At 46.8% G+C, this 17,499-nt stretch overlaps 1 protein-coding gene across 1 annotated transcript; it reads left to right on the top strand.

Moving 5' to 3' along the window:
- Positions 1-11,875: 11,875 nt before the first annotated feature.
- Positions 11,876-13,457, top strand: LOC141569677 (melanoma-associated antigen 10-like). The gene is made up of 2 exons (XM_074323880.2): positions 11,876-11,945; positions 12,071-13,457. Exon 2 carries the CDS (start codon positions 12,079-12,081, stop codon positions 13,051-13,053), a length of 975 nt encoding a protein of 324 aa, XP_074179981.1. The 5' UTR covers positions 11,876-11,945; positions 12,071-12,078; the 3' UTR covers positions 13,054-13,457.
- Positions 13,458-17,499: the final 4,042 nt, after the last annotated feature.

Here is a 17,499-nt window from a genome sequence, read left to right as displayed (position 1 = left end):
AAAGGGGGAGGGGTGTGGGAGATGAGGGTAAGGGGGATCAAATATATGGTCATTGAAGGAGAACTGACTCTGTGTGGTGAACACACAATGGGGTTTATAGCTGATGTGATACAGAATTGTACACCTGAAATCTATGTAATTTTACTAACAATTTTCATCCCAATAAATTAAAAAAAAATGCGTAACTAATTGAAAGACACTTCACCAAAGAGTGTACACAGATCACACAAAAAAAGCATCCATAAGATGCTCAGCATCACTTTTCATTAGGAAAACCTAAATGTGAACTGAAGAAAAGGTTCAACTACAAACCTATCAGAATGGCTAAGGTACCCAAACCTGAAAATACCAAATTTTGGAGAGGACCTGGAATTCTTCTTCATTGATGATAGGAAGGAAAAATGTTACAGTCACTTTAGAAGACAGTTTGGCAGTTTCTTATAAAGTTAAACATAGACTTACCACTAGACTCAGCTCCCTACTCCTTGGTCTTATCTAAGTGAATTTGGAGTGCACAAAAAGCACCCAAACTGTACATGGATATGTAGAGCACTTTTATTCCCAATTGCCAACCAAGACTTCCTTCAACAGGTGAATCGCTAAATAAGCAGTGGTACAGCTACAGACCTTTGAAACTTGTATTCAAAGCTCAAGCCACCCTGAAATGTTCCAGAAAAAGGCAATGTTGAAAGCCAGTTCTATCAAATGGTCAGTGAGAACTCATCATCTATGGCAACTCCTCCAAAGCCTACCAAAAGATTGGCAATTATTCCCCTCATCCTCCCAGGCTATCTCTGCTTTATTCAAAATCCAGATGAGGAATTCCCGTGAAAAGAACTCTTTAGACAAGCTCATTCACATAGCAGAAAATATCCTACATGTATTAATGGCATGTTCAACACAACATTGAATTAAATGCACAAGCAGCCCATACTAAAGAAATAAAAATAGGATTTAATGTTCCAAAAAAACAAACAAAACCAAAACCAAAAGGAAAAAGCCTCAGTTGTAATTCCCTACATACAACGTAGAGTAGGAAAAATATTTGGTCATGTCAGTGGGTACAGAGGAAGCCTCGGAAAGAAATTCAATAGAGTTCAAGATAAAGAGTTTTTTTTAATGACTATTGCTCTTTGTACTTTTGTTAAATTTTAAAGTTCTCATATTTGCCTATTGATTTCGAATTTCCATCACTATATCTTGTAATTTTTTTCCACTACAGTTTCTCTATAATATACCAGCATTTAGAGATTTCATCAAAATGGCGGCGTGACATGAGCCTCTGGAAATCTCCCCTGGAATCTACAACAAATTAAATAGCTATAACTCCACAAAGGACTCCCTGCACAGCAGACAGGCAAGACGAAGAGGCCCACTACTGAAATCATCTAAAGGTGGGCAAATTGTGTGAGCGGGGGAGGAGGGAAGGGAGAAGTGTGGAGACGGAGCCGCGGGTGCAGGACGCAGACCTAGCTCAGTGCTCCGAGCTCGCTGCATCCCATAACTACTGCAGCTGCGGGAGAGGGAAGAACTCGGACTGCTAGGGCTCCACTTATGGTCCACAGGGCTGAGGACATCATATAACACGGCTGAACCCAACGCTCATGGCAGAGACCTCGGAGCAAAGACTGAGGGAAGAAGGCTGAAAACGGTGGTTTAAGCCCTCACTGCCGAGCAGAGAACGGAACCCTTAGGCACTGAGACTAGCCGCCCCCCCCCCCAGAGCTCGCCCCACCCCCACCTGCCCAGGACTAGAAGCGGAACAGTAGCAGTGTCAAATCAAAAGGCCAGAATATTTGCAGTTCTGAGAACTGTGGTCCCCAGACACAGATTCGCAGCCCAATTAGTTCCGGCAAAGGGGAGGGAGCTGTGGAAACAGGACTGGCTGTGGTGGTGGTCGCTGGCATTGCTCTGGGCCACCTCTCACAACTGACCCCGTCCCTGTCCCTACCTATCTCGGCGGATCCCTGCAGTAGTAAACAGAACTGCTGAAACACACGGGCACTGAATCTGGTGCAGGAAGAGCTTTGGAACTTCAAAAACTCTCTGCATCCTGACAGGACGCAGTGCCCTATGACCCAGGTGAACTGCTAACAGAGGAGAAGCCCGCCTTCCAGGGAATCCCCCCATTGTGTGTGAAGCTGGAATAGTGCAGAGAAAACATAACACTACAGTGTGAGAGAGAAAAAAGGGCTGCAGTCGGAGTGAAAATAAAACATTTTACAAACACGTACTGGAAAACAAAAGAAAGACCTCTTCCTATCAACCTGTTGCAGAACCCACTCCTGTAGATGTCTAGGAAGAGAAATAATAAATCATTAATTGCCATGAATAACCAAGGCAACAAGACAGCTCAGAAAGAAAGTGAAAGTCTCCAGAAAAGGAACTTAAAGATATGGAAATATGCGACTTAAATGACAGAGAATTCAAGATTGCAGTTCTGAAATACTCAATGAGATGCAAGAAAACACAGAAAGGCAGTTTAATGAACTCTGAAACACAATCAAAGAACAACATGAACATTTTACCAAAGAGATTGAAATTTTAAAAAAGAACCAAATAGAATTTCTGGAGATTAAGAACTCAATAGAAGAAATTAAGAGTGAAATAGCCAGCTTAGGTAGTAGTGTTGACCAGATGGAGGAAAGAATCAGTGACATCGAAGATAGAAACCTGGAAATGACACGGATGGAAGAAGAAAGAGACTCAAGACTTAAAAGAAATGAAAGAATTCTACAAGAACTTTCTGACTCCATCAGAAGGAGCAATATAAGAATAATGGGCATACCAGAAGAAGAAGAAAGAGAGAAGGGAACAGAGAGTATATTCAAACAAACAGTCGATGAGAACTACCCAAGCTTGTAGAAAGAACTGGATCCTGAAATCCAAGAAGCAAATAGAACACCTAATTAACTCAACCCCAACAGGCCTTCTCCAAGGCACATTGTATCGAAGCTGTCTAAAATCAATGACAAAGAAAGAATCCTCAAGGCAGCCAGGGAAAAGAAGACGGTAACGTACAAAGGAAAGCCCATTAGATTATCATCAGATTTCTCAGCAGAATCTCTACAATCCAGGAGAGAGTGGAATCAAATATTCAAACTATTGAAAGAAAGAAATTATGAGCCAAGAATAATATACCCATCAGAGATATCCTTTAGATATAAAGGAGGAATAAAGACCTTTCCAGACATACAGAAGCTGAGGGAATTTTCGAATACACGACCTGCATTACAAGAAATACTAAAGGAGGCTATTCAACCACCATCAACAGGGACAATTTGTAGCGACCAAAACATAAAAAGGGGGAAAGTAAAAGCCTGAACCGGAATATGGGAATGGAGAAAGTAAGCATGCTGAAGAAAATGTAATACTCTAAATATCAAACTTTCTTTTACATAAACTTAGAAACATATAGCCTTCCAAGGCTGAACCATGAAGAACTGGAAAATCTAAACAGACCGATCACCAGTAAGGAAATTGAATCAGTCATTCAAAACCTTCCCAAAAGCAAAACTCCGGGACCAGATGGCTTCACTAGTGAATTCTACCAAACCTTCAAAGAGGATCTAATACCAATCCTGCTCAAACTCTTCCAAACAATTGAAGAAGAGACAGTACTCCCTAACTCATTTTATGAGGCCAACATTACCCTGATACCAAAATCTGGTAATGACAACACACAAAAAGAAAACTACAGACCAATATCTCTGATGAATACAGATGCAAAAAAATCGTAAACAAAATTCTAGCAAATCGAATGCAGCAATGCATTAAAAAGATTATTCAGCACGACCAAGTGGGGTTCATCCCAGGGGCACAAGGATGGTTCAACATTCACAAATCCATCAATGTGATACATCACATAAACAAAATAAAGGACAAAAATCATATGATTATATCAATTGATGCAGAAAAAGCATTTGACAAGATACAACATCCATTTATGATTAAAACACTTAATAAAATGGGTATAGAAGGAAAATACCTTAACATAATAAGGGCCATATATGACAAACCCTCAGCTAATCTCATAATTAATGGTGAAAAACTGAAGCTCTTTGCTCTACATTCAGGAACACGCAGGGCTGTCCCCTATCACCTCTGCTTTTCAACATAGTGTTGGAAGTCCTTGCCAGAGCAATCAGGCAAGAGAAAGAAATAAAAGGCATCCAAATTGGGAATAAAGAAGTTAAATTGTCACTCTTTGCAGATGACATGATGCTATATATAGAAAACCCTAAAGACTCCAACAAAAAGCTATTAGAAACAATCAACAAATACAGTAAAGTTGCCCGCTACAAAATCAACGTACAAAAGTCCATTGCATTCCTATATACTAACAATGAAATCTCAGAGAAAGAAATTAAAAAAACAATTCCATTTGCAATTGCAGCAAAAAGAATAAAATACCTAGAAATAAACTTAACCAAATCTGTGAAAGACCTATGTGCTGAAAACTACAAGACATTTTTAAAAGAAATTGAAGAAGACGCAAAGAAATGGAAAGACATTCTGTGCTCCTGGATTGGAAGAATCAACATAGTTAAAATGGCCATATTACCCAAAGCAATATACAGATTTAATGCAATCCCCATCAAAATCCCATGGCAATTTTTAAAGAAATTATCCGATTTGTTTGGAACCACAAAAATCCCCGAATAGCCAAAGCAATCTTAAGAAAAAAGAACAATACTGGAGGTATCCCACTCTCTGACTTTAGCTTGTACTACGGGGCAACAATAATCAAAACAGCATGATATTGGCAGAAAAACAGACACGTAGAACAATGGAATAGAATTGAGAACTCAGGAAAAAAAACACATAAATATGGACAGATAATTTTTGACAAAGAAGCCAAAAACATACAATGGAGAAAAGGCAGCCTCTTCAATAAATGGTGCTGGGAGAATTGGAAAGCCGCGTGCAAAAGAATGAAACTGGACTGCTATCTGTCACCATGTACCAAAATCAATTCAAAATGGATCAAAGACTTAAGCATCAGACCTGAAACAAGAAACTACATAGAAGAAAACATAGGTACTAAACCTATGGACCTTGGGTTCAAAGAGCATTTTATGAATTTGACTGCAAAGGCAAAGGAAGTAAAAGCTAAAATAAATGAATGGGACTATATCAAACTTAAAAGCTTCTGCACAGCAAAGGAAACCATCGACAAAATGAAGAGACAACCAACTGAATGAGAGAAGATTTTTGCAAACAGTGCCTCCAATAAGGGGCTAATATCCAAAATATACAAGGAACTCATGCAACTCAACAACAAAAAAACAAACAACCCAATTGAAAAATGGGCAGAGGACCTGAAGAGACATTTCTCCAAAGAGGACATACAAATGGCAAATAGACATACGAAAAAATGCTCAACATCACTAATCATCAGAGGAATGCAAATCAAAACCACAGTGAGATATCACCTCACCCCAGTCAGAATGGCTATCATCAACACGACAAATAGTAACAAGTGTTGGAGAGGCTGTGGAGAAAAAGGAACCCTCATACACTGTTGGTGGGAATGCAGACTGGTGCAGCCATTATGGAAGGCAGTCTGGAGCTTCCTCAAAAAATTACGAATAGAATTGCCATATGACCCAGCAATCCCTCTCCTGGGTATCTACCCAAAAAATCTGAAAACATTTATACATAAAGACACGGTACTCCAATGTTCAGTGCTGCTTTGTTTACGGTGGCCAAGACATGGAAACATCCAAAATGTCCTTCGATAGATGAATGGATAAAGAAGTTGTGGTATATATACAGAATGGAATACTGTTTGGCGGTAAGAAAAGATGATATAGGAACATTTGTGATAACATGGATGGATCTTGAGAGTGTAATGCTGAGCGAAATAAGTCAGACAGAAAAAGCAGAGAACCATGTGATTTCACTGATATGTGATATGTAAACCAAAAACAACAAAAGAACAAGACAAACAAATGAGAAACAAAAACTCATAGACACAGACAATAGTTTAGTGGTTACCAGAGTGTAAGGGGGTGGGTGGTGGGAGACGAGGGTAAAGGGGATCAAATATATGGTGATGGAAGGAGAACTGACTCTGGGTGGTGAACACACAATGGGATTTATAGATGTGTAATACAGAATTGTACACCTGAAATTTATGTAACTTTACTAACAATTGTCACCCCAATAAACTTTAATTAAAAAAATAAATATGCCAACATTTTAAAAATTATTTTTCTCAGTTCCAGTTGACTTTCAGTATTATTCTATGTTACTTTCAGGTGTACAGTATAGTACTTAGACATTTTTAAAATTTGTGCAGTGTCCCCCCATTAGTATAGTATCCATCAAGGACTACACATAGTTGTTGTAATATTACTGACTTCTTGTCTGTACTGTATTTTACATCCCCGTGACTATTTGAAGCTACCAATTTGTATTTCTTAATCCCTTACTCTTTTTCATCCAGGCCCCCAACACACCTGCCTTCTAGCAACCATCAGTTTGTTCTCTGTACCTATAAATCTTTTTTGTTTTTCTTTGTTAATTTATTTTGTTCCTTAAATGCCATAAGTAAGTGAGAAAATATGGTATTTGTCTTTCTCAGTTTGACTTATTTCACTTAGCATAATACCCTCTAGGTCCATCCATGTTGTCCCAAGTATTATGATTTCACTGTTTTTCATGGCCGAGTAATATTCCATTGTGTATACGTGCCACCTCTTCTTTATCCAATCACCTATGGATGGGCACTTAGGGTGCTTTCTTATCTTGGCTGTTGAAAAAGGGAGTTTCCCTTCCTAAAATTGATAGCAATCTACTGTCAATCTAATGTTAGAAGCATTTCCATTACAGGCAGGGAGAAGTCAGAGACGTAGGCTGTCTCCTCTACCACCCAAGACTGTACAGGAACACCAAACCAGAGCTATGGGTGTCAAAGTGAATAAGAGGCATGAATATTGAAAAGAAACAAATAGTGTCTGTTGATCATACGATCATCAATCTAGAAAATGTAAAGGAATAGACACAAAGGTTATTCCAATGCATGAGAGACTGCAGGAAAAGTGTATGAAAACCACTATAGCCAAATCAAGAACCTGGCCATACAAAAAAAAAAAAATATCTAATTAGAACATGTACTACAAAAGATCCCATTCACCACAGCAATAAAATCCAAAATTAACTAAGAATCCTAATAAAAATATACAAGATCTTTATGAAGGCAAGTAAAAGAGTTTACTGATAGATTCAGGTCAGAAAAAAAAAATCCCAAATAAATGGAGCCATTAACAGTCATTCAAGGAAAGAGAATATTGCAAATATGTCAATTCAACTTAAACTATGGACAGATTTAGTGTCCTATTGGCAGTTACCAACCTGACAATTAAGCTTGGGTGGTTGTCTTCTGCTCCCTAAATCAAAACTAGAAAAATATAGATGGAAGCTGTTCGGGGTGGGGGGTGGCAGGTAGTTCAACAACAAAAAATCTAAACAATAAACATGAGAAAGCCCTGGGGGAGACTGGAGGCTGTGGTGAGCTGGTCTTTGTGTTTGGGGGGGGTGTGGGGGACAGGAAGCTGGGATGGGCAGTAGTTTGCATGATGCAGATGACAGGATGGCTAGGAGGGAAGATTTTAAACTGACCCAACTTCATTGCACAGATCTGAGGCCCTGAGACCACACGTGCTGGTCGCCCTGGTGTGACAGACGATAGCAGGACAGCGGGAACATGGGAGCACTGAGGCATTTGACTGAGTCTGTGCTCAACCCGGGAAACCACCTTAGTGGGTGAGGACCGGCTTTTCAAAATTATTGTTTTAATAGAAGATGAAGAATAGACAAGAATTAGGATAGCGAATATCACAGTGAACCATGCACAGTAAGAGCAGGTATTCTTCCACGAAATAAGTTATGTAGCACGTATAAATATATATGCCATAAACACGCATGCATATATACATGTTTCTGTGCATGTTATGTATACATATGGGTATGCAAGTAGATCTAATCTACGTTTATGTTTATATACACACATAAAATGGACACAGACTAGGTAGAGGTGTAAAATGTATTACTTAACTATGAAAGAGGATGAAAAAGTGAAAACCACGGCCCTCCACAAGGCCAACATAGAAAATCTCAGGACCTCCGAAAATCCTTGCTTCTGCTCAGCATCTTCAGGGAAAACTAAACCTTTAGACACACTGTTTCCCACTGTCAGTTGGGCGGGGAAAGACACATGGTGGAAGGAGGCTTCTTCTCTGACCCTCCCCCAAGGTCGTGGAAGCTGCAGCGCCCCCTATAGTATCAACCCTGGGACTGCAGCTTTCTCTGCGAGGGTTGTGAGGACTGAGGCTTCCCTGCACTCCAGCAAAGAGGGCTTTGCGGAATCTATCTGAGGGCGCTATTGTTAGCTCTGGTGGACTCTGGGCAGGGCGATAGGGCTGAGCACCCCCAATCCCCACCTCCTCAGGAAACTTGAGGAGTCACAGCCTTGGTCTGAGGGCAGAGACTTAGGTCGGCCGCTCCAGGTTGGAACGACAGGGAGGGCTGCATGACCACCAGGGAACCTAGTTCTGCCCCTCCTGTCAGCCCTGGGGAACCCCAGAAGCAATGCTTGGATGTGACGTACACTGACTTCCGCCTCGGAATTCTGAGAGCGACTAGGAGGCCGGCTGCGGCGCCAGCTTCGGGTCGGCAGAGGTAAGGAGTCGGGTCAGGCAGAGGTTCAAGGTATGACCCTGAGGGAGGACTGAGGGCCTCCACACCATCCAGGCTCGCCCTGCTGGTAGTACTCAGACCCACACGGACTGGGTTCTGTGGCTGAGTACTACCCCATCCCCCACCACTTCCGTTACCGAACCCCCACCTCCTCAGACAACTCTGGAGTTGAGGAAAAAGTTCTGAGGGGAGCAACTTCAGGTCCACAGAGGGAGGGCCCAAGACCTGCCGGGAGTCAAGGGTAGGACCCTAAGGGAGGTTGAGGGACCCTGGACCCCAGAACAGAAGGGAGTCTCGTGAGTATTACGGGCAGAGGCCCACACACGGCGTTTCCCGATTTCTGCTTCGGCGGCATCTGAGACACTCTGGGGGTTTGGTATAAAGCGTAAGGCCTCAGGCAAGAGACAGGAGGATCCCTGATCCTGCCGGAGGCAAGGTGAGGATTGGGGGCCCTCTACGCCAATCAGTCAATCGTGGCCGAGAGGGCAGGATGAACACAGTGCCGTTCTTGACGAGAGACTCTGAGGGCTCCGTGTAAGGAAAAGGGCCTTAGGTCATCAAGGAGGGACCAAGATCGCCCAAAGTGAAATTGAGGACCAGGAGGGAGGACTCAGGGGACCCAGGAACCCACAAAAGAAGACTCCACAGAAGCCCATACCTGCCGTGAGCTCTGGGAGGACCCGGGGAGGGAGAACCACTAATGGCCGATTGGAGGTCCCAGGGCTGGCTCGGAAGCCAGCTGAGGTTGCAGACGGAGGACTGAGGGACCCTGGATGCCAGATCAGAGGGGACTCCATAGAAGCTCGCTCCTGCTGTGAGCCCTGGCATACCCCAGAGCCAGATGACCATATGCGGTGTTTCCTGACCACTGCATCTGCTTCTGACATGGAGGACTTGGTATAAAGAGCAGGGCCACAGGTTGGCAGAAGGGAGGGCCCAGGCCCTGCCCCAGCTCAAGATGAGGACCCAGAGACAGGACAGAGTGACCATATACCCCAGAACAGTCAGTCCCGGAGTCCCCATGGTGGCATGACATGAAGCATGTCCTGAATCCCACATCCGGGTCTCAGACTTAGGACATTGTATGAGGAGGATGGTCTCTGGATAGTAGGGGGGGCCCAGGTCCAGCCAGGACTGAGGGTGAGGACCCGGAGGGAGGACTGCAGGACTCTGGCGTCCGAAATCAGAAGGTTCAGGCTCTGGGCAGGCAGAGGAAGGGGGCCCAGGCTCTGGCGGGAGGCAAGGTGATGACATAAGGTGGGATTACTCAGGCCCCCTAGCACACATTGAAGGTGCCACACTATACCCTATCCTGCCATCAGCACAGGGAAGACTCATGTAAGGGCTGTGGATTTGGGGTGTTTGCACAGTTCTGCCTGAGGAGTGGCTAAGGGAGCAGGGGACATTGACCTGAAGGGGACAAATGCCAGGCAACAAGGGGAAGGGCCAAGGCCCTCCAGAGTAACATGGAAGTTGGGGAGGACCAACGCTACCACCACCCCAGACAATCGGGACCCCACTGAAACACGCTGTGTGCTGCTTTCAGTACTTTGAGACCCCTGACATGGGTTTACATAGGTGGATCCCCTCACTTTTGTCTCGGGGCCTTCAGGAAGGTGAGGGCCTTGGTCAAAAGGGACGAGTTCAGGTCATGAAAAGAGGAATCGAGGTTTTGTCAAGGTTGGAAGCATGTGAACCCTTCCTTAGAAAGAACTGCATGTTCATTTTCCCTGAGAAAAGAAGCCACTCCGCATGTGGGAGCCCCGTTCTCATCCTCAGGGGCGCAGGCAGGGGTGCCTGGATATGACCTGCTCTCCCTTCTCCCACATACTTGTTATCAGGGGTTCTCATTAAGGACAGTCACTCAGGGTGAAATCAGGTCAGCAGGGTGACTTAGCCTAGCCAGGAATAAAGGCCCATATCTGGAGGACAGAATAAGGGCACGCATACCCCAGAACACGGGGGCCCAGGCCCCACTGTAAGTTGTTGGGGGAACCCAGGCCGGGGTGGGGGGCTTATGGGGCTCTTTCTCATTTTGTCTCTGAGGTCTCTGGAAGGTGAGGAGCTTGGTCTGAACGGACGACGTCAGGTCATCCCGGGGGCCACATCTTGTCTACAGTGGGAGGAGTCCCAGATCCTGCCAAGAATCAAGGTGAGGATGGTGTGGGAGGCGTGAGCTTACTCGAATCCCCGGAACAAAGAGGGGTCCCCACAGAAATCTGCCTGCTCTGTCTGTCAGCCCTGGAAATCCCTGGCAGTTCTGTCAGGCTGAGCCCCTGCTCATTTCCCGAGTGGCAGTCTCAGGGTGGGCAGGGTTGGTCTGAGGGTCTGGACTCAGGTTAGCTGGGGCAGGATCCCAGGTCCTACCAGGAATCATGGTGAGCACTGAGGGGAACCGGAACACAGGGGAGCCCCGGCCTGCCCTGCCCCTTCTGTCAGCCAAGAGCAAGCTAAGATGCTGCGTGGATTTGCTCTGCTCACTTCCACTTCCGGTGTCTAATGGAGACTAGGCCTTTTTCTAAGTAGAGTGGGCTCAGTAGAGAGAAGGAGTTTCCCAGGCCCTTCAGGGTGTCCAGGTGAGAAATGATCGAAGCCCTATCCCAGCAGAGATGGACCCAAAACTTTGGTCACCCCTTTCTGACTCCTTGGGAGGTTCTGGCAAGGTGAGGTCAGGTTTGGGGCCCTTTCACTTCCTTCTGTCTAGTCTCAAGGTGTGTGTTCTCATTATGAGTGATTTGCCTCAGGCCAGCGTGGTAGTTGTGGGGAGTTTCTGGCAGGGGAAAGGTGAGCAGCTTGAGTGCACAAGGAAGTGACTGTTGCCCCGGAACACAGGTGACTTTTGGGAATCTGGCCCCAGTCCTGTCAGCACTAGGGACCAGAGCTCTATTTGCCATCTGTGGACTGAGGTGCCTTTCCTTTCTTCTTACATGGCCTTCAGGACCTTGTAGGTTAAGCCCTTGTTTTGAGTTCCATGTCCTAAGGTCACAGAGCAGTGGAGAGCCAGGCAGGGCCAGGAGTTAGGGGAGGAGCTTTTGCTTAATATGTATACAGGCGCTCGTGCACCCTCGATCAGAAGAGACACCAGAGTGCCCAAATCTATGACACCCACTGTCAGCCCCCAAACCTCGGGCTGTGCCACCTGAACCTGAGACGCTGTCTCACTTCCTCCTTTAGGTTCTTAGTGGACAGGCTGCCCAGGAGAGGAGACGCTGTGAGGCCTGAGAGCAACTGTAAAGAGACCTGTAAGTTGCCTTGGTCAGAGCCACCTAGGGTGTGTTTCTCAGCTGAGGCCACTCACACTCCCTCCCCCCCAGGTGTGGGTCCCCATCGCCCACCTGCTGCCCACACTCTTGTTGCCTCCTGGCAGGAGTCATCATGCCTGTGAACCAGATGAATGAGCTGGGCAACCTTGGGGAAGACCATCAGGACCCAACAGAGACGCAGGACCTGTTGGATGAGCAGCCATTCGGGGCTGAGGAGGAGGAATACCCCTCCCCCTCCTCCTCCAGCTCTCCCTCCCCCTCTGTCCTGTTACCTCACAGCCCGGAGGCTGCTCCTGTGGCAGGGAGTCTTCCCCACAGCTCTCAGGGGGCCTGTGGCTCCGCTTCTGCCATGGAAGCCATTCCATGGAGCCAGTCAGACGATGAGGGCTCCAGCAGCCAAGATGAGGAGAAGCCGAGCGCCTCGGAGGTCCCGGGAGGGGCCAGTTACTCCCCGAGAAGCACCCGGCCTTTCAGCATGAACAAGCTCTTGGCTTACCTGCTCCTGAAGTACCGTGCGAAGGAGCCGACCACACAGGCGGAGATGCTGAGCATCATCCGAGAGCACGAGGACCGCTTCCCCGAGTTCCTCAAACAGGCTTCGCTGTGGCTGCAGCTGCTCTTTGGCATTGATGTGAAGGAAGTGGATGCCAGCGACCACTCCTATGTCATGGTCACCACCCTGGGCCTCAGCTATGATGGGATGGGAAGTGATCGGCGCCACATGCCCAAGACCGGCCTGCTGGTCATGTTCCTGTGTGTTATTGCTGTGGAGGGAGAAAGTGCCCCTGAGGAGAGAGTGTGGAAGGCGCTGAATGATATGGGGCTGCATGACGGGGTGGAGCATTCCATCTATGGGGAACCCAGGGAGCTTATCACCAAGGTTTGGGTGCAGGAACAGTATGTGGAGTATCGGCAGGTGGCCAACACTGAGCCTGCTCGTTACGAGTTCCTGTGGGGTCCCAGGGCCCATGCTGAAACCACCAAGGCGAAAGTCCTGGAGTTTTTGCACAGGCACAGTACCACTGATGCCAGCTCATACCCATCCCTGTCCGAAGAGGCTGAGAACTCTGAGGAAGAGAGGGCCTGAGCCACACGTGCATCCAGGCACATTTCAGGCCCACGCCCAGTAGCTTCCCCTGCTGGGCACGAAGTGAGGCCTATTGCTCACTCTGTGTTTGAGTAGAGAGCCCTCAGCGTTCTAGGTAGTGAGGGCCAGGGCAAGTTGGGGAACATGCGTGTAACGTTTTTGGGCTCCTGTGATGACATAGCAATTAATCTATTTTCCTTTAGGAATTTCTCAAATGTTGTTCTTTTTTAATACAAGTTTTAATAAGGTTCAGCATCTAAGTTTGTGAATAACTTTGACCATATATGCATTGTGCTAAGCAGTTTGAGAGTAAGAGTTGTGCTATTGTGTAACACAAATTGGCACCCCTTCCATCCCAGTTTGTGATCCCGAATGAGATCCCATGGCATTGGAGCAGGATTTCCTTGGAAATGTGAAAGAACTTAGCAGTACAATCGAATGGGTCACGAAACAGAAATAAAAGTAAAAGCTTGTTAACTCTCGCTTCTTGTCCCTTTTTGTGTGTCATTCTGTGAAACATTATATGTGTATACCCAGAATTGCTTGGTTCATTCAAGAGAGTCGGAGAGATTTCATCAGAATAAAGAAGAGCCCTGCTCAGTGGTTCACTTACCTCACAGACGTTCGCTGAGCCTCTGTCCTCTGGAAGGCCCTGTGTTAGTAGCGGGGACACTAGGATCAGCAGGACACACCCACCCTTGAATGATAGGGTGGGAGCCCCAGTCCTATGGGGAAGGTGGTGAGGGGTCCCCTCAGTCCCAGAGAACAAGTAAAAGAAGGGGAGAGGCGGTGGGGCTCCAGGGGAGAGCACGCAAGTGTAAAAGGCCTTAACTCAGGTCGTTTGGGGCTTTGGGAAATGGATTCCCTCTGGGAGAGATGATTGTGATGAAGCCGGTGGTGGCTGCTGCTGGCATTGGCAGAAGGTGTGTCTTGGGCGTGAGAGGAATTTCGTCAGAAAAGGAAAATTGCTCTGAGAAGTTCCTTTTGGATCGTGGAGAAATCTCACCTGTAACAGGTAGCGAAGATGCCCTGCACATTTGTCCCAGTGCATTCGAATGCAGAGAACAAGGTGTTTTATCCCCATTCTGCAAGGACTTCCTGAGCAATCAGGGTCTTGGTCCTTGATGGAAGGAAGTCACTGGACGGGCACTCTTCCATCTGACCAGGGAAAGGCAGAACTGACTCCACTGAAATAAGAATTTATTTTGCTTACCTTTAAGGAAGGGCTACATTTCCATGAAGATGAAATGAAATAAAAGTAGTTGTTGCTATGGAAAAGAAGCTGCAAAGGGGTTAAGCAGTTAGTCTTTAACTAGAATTCAGCGGGGTGTTGTTAGTTTCACCTTCCTGGGGAAGACCCCTGCGCCCACATCGAATATTCTAGCTTCTTGGGGGGAAAATAGACCAAATTACATTTTTGAGTGCTTTTCTGTTTAGATTTCTGTTGAGTTGCAAATTCTGTCATAGGAAAAGAAATTTTCAGAGGAGGGAGTGGTCAGGCCTGGGATCAAAATAATACTAAAAACAACTACCTATCATTGAAGATCCAATATACGCCAGGCACTTTGCCGGGTGTTTTAATACCCCCCTACATTCCAATAGTCCTACAAAAACGGTTTATCAAACCCATTTTATAGATTAAGAACCTAAGGCTCACAGTGCTGGGTAATTTCCCCAAGATCACAGGGCAAGAAAGGACAAGGCTGCCCTGAATTTATCGTCAGCCACACTGTTCGTGGTCCTCCCAGCCTGTGGCTGACCTTCTGTGAACTAATTCATTTCTCTTCTCACCACTCCATAATGTCTCTCAAGGGACAAAAGGTCAAGACTCAGTTTCCAAAGTACTAAAAGCAGCCCTAAGGAAGGAAGTTTAGAATGGGAACCAAACAGGATGTATGGACAGTCTGTGGCCTGTAATTCTAAGTGGTCAGGCAGAGCTGGCAGGACGTCATTTATCTTCTTGGTGAGGCTCCTAATGTCTGGTAAATAATAAACATTGCCATGTGAACTTGTGAGTAAACTCTGTGAATACTAGTTGTTTTGAAATAATTCCTTTTGTAATACCCAGACATTTGATTAAACTGATGGCCTTGTTCAGGTGACTATGAGGTTGTGCTGTGTGGGGCAGAGGCAGACAGGGGGGCTGGCGTGTCTTTTCATCCACCCATAGAGTTGGTCAGGACCTTGGTATCCCAAACAGGCAGTTTGAGCAAAGGAAAGGCTGTAGCACATGGCAGAGGTATTCACCAGGACCCCGCCCCCCTCAGGGCTCAGACACCGCAGCCTCAAATGAGGATTTGGTAAGGGCCTAGATGGCGAGGGCTTTAGGGTCCCAGGAGGCAGGCTGTGAAGGGGGTCAGTTGTCCTGGGAGAGGTGGAAGGACCAGCATCTAGATCCCATCTGCATTGCCCTGGGCTGGCCTGGGGAGGGACATGGGGAGAGATGCAGCAGGAGGAGAGCTAGCGCCCTGGACCACATCGTGAAATGGGTGCTCTTGGGACAAGTCTCCGGACCAGAACCCTGTGAGACACTTCAGGATGGAAGCAGGGACTCCGAGTGCCTATTTTTGGAGGGAACTCACTGGTGTAGGACAGTGCTCGCTCCAGGAGGCTATGGACCGCAGTGTGGCGGCAGCTGGGATGGTCCTTCAAGGAGGCATTTTCAGGGTACAGCATCTTGTCAAGCAGACTGTTTTGGAACACGCCAACCAGGTAGGTGCCTAGCCAGTCCCGACCGGGGGTGGAGGCAGAGCACCCAGGAGTTCCCTGCCCATCCGGGGTAAAGTTCTGACATTTTTTAGATGCCTTGAGCCGGCCCTCTGAACAGCTGGTGTCACTGGTCTCTGCCATGGTCCTGCTGTCCTGAGACGTCCCCATTCCCCAACCAGGTCAAAAGCCTGCTCTGAACTCCAGCCTCCTTGGCAAGGGGCTGACCTTCAGCCTGGCTCTCTCCTGGCCTCCTCTGTGGCAAATATCTCTGGCAGCTGTCCTGGGACCTTCAGGAGCAAGTAATTGGTCCTATGTCTCTGCCTGTCCTGGGTTCCTGTGCTGGGGCTGGGGCTGGGTATAGGGATAGGGCTGGGCTGAGACAGGATGCAGGGTGTGATGCCAAGGGATGTCCACAAAGGAGAATCAGGGGCAAAGCCATGTTTTCCCAACACTCAGACAGATGGTTGGTTCGAAAGGGCCCCACAGACCCTCACCCATTAGGATGCATGACTGTCATGGGTCCCATATTCACTGTGCTACGAACTGCTTGTCTACCATGTGTCCAGCCTGCCCAGGGGAGTGAACCACAGGACAACCTTGCTTTTCATGAGAGCATCAGTAGAGTACGTGGCTGTGCCAGTGATGTTGAAGCAGTTCAGGTACACCTAATTCTTAAAGATTTGGATATGAGGCCTTGGGGGAGTCCCATTTTTCCCATGTATCTTCTTGGACAGGCCTGTATGCTCCCTCTTGGTAATTTGGCTTGTCAGAGCCAAAGAATCCATTGGCAATTTGTTGTGTATTTGTGTCGTATTTCCTGGGCTAGGCATCCCCCATCCTGGCCATCTCTGGGCCGACTGTGGTCCTGCAGAGCAGTGCTTCAGCTTTGGGACTCCCTGGACCCTTACCAAGTAGTACCTGCTCTCGAGGCTGTGGACTCTGAGCCACCTGCCTCATCTCTGTCTGTGAAGCTCTTAGAAAGGCAACAGTGCCTGTTATTCGATTTTCTTCACAAATGAAAAAACTCACTCCTTAATGCCTTTTTGGGGTGAGGCTGCCCATAATTAAGATGGTGCTGGCCTATCTGGCTACTGGCAAGTACCTCTTTCTGGCAGAATGTGGGCTGTAGGTTCAGCCAGACCCCAAGTTGCATCTTTGCTCCTACACCATTACTAGCTGGGTGACTCAGGGCATTTTCTACAAGCTTCTCTGTGCCTCAGCTTTCCTTCCTGATTTTAAATGTTCATTGGGAACCTCCTCATGGATAAACACTGGACTCCACCCAGAGGATGGGCAGGGGTGGTGGACCAAAATCTCGGAAACCAGGTCCTGGTGCTTCAGCAGCTCACAAACTTGATTCAGGTTACTCATCCTTAAAACCAGCTCACATAATAATATCCACTCTTCAGCGGGTTTGGGAAGCCTAATTACCACTTGTGAAATGCTTTCAAGTTCTCAGAAAAAAGGTGATACATCACGGCAAAGCATGACTGTCATCATTGTGATCTCAAGTTGCCCCCAGGGCTAACCCATATAAAATTGCCATTCAGGAAACTGCTATCGTAACAATGACAATTATCCATGATGCTGACTAATGTGTAAGGTATCGCTGTGCTCATGGAAAACTCTTCAATCAGCCCGAGGTGAAGAAGACAGACTAGGTCACCTGCTGTGAGCTTGTCCTGCTCTCCAATTCCATAAGTAGACTCCTTGAGGAGGTAGGCATCGAAAGAGCAT

This window comes from Rhinolophus sinicus, chromosome 18 (genome assembly GCF_057876585.1).
Source record: "Rhinolophus sinicus isolate RSI-liver-muscle chromosome 18, RSI-T2T, whole genome shotgun sequence".
Taxonomy (NCBI): domain Eukaryota; kingdom Metazoa; phylum Chordata; class Mammalia; order Chiroptera; family Rhinolophidae; genus Rhinolophus; species Rhinolophus sinicus.
Note: the sequence above shows the minus strand (reverse complement) of the source record. Positions and strands in the feature narration are given on the sequence as shown.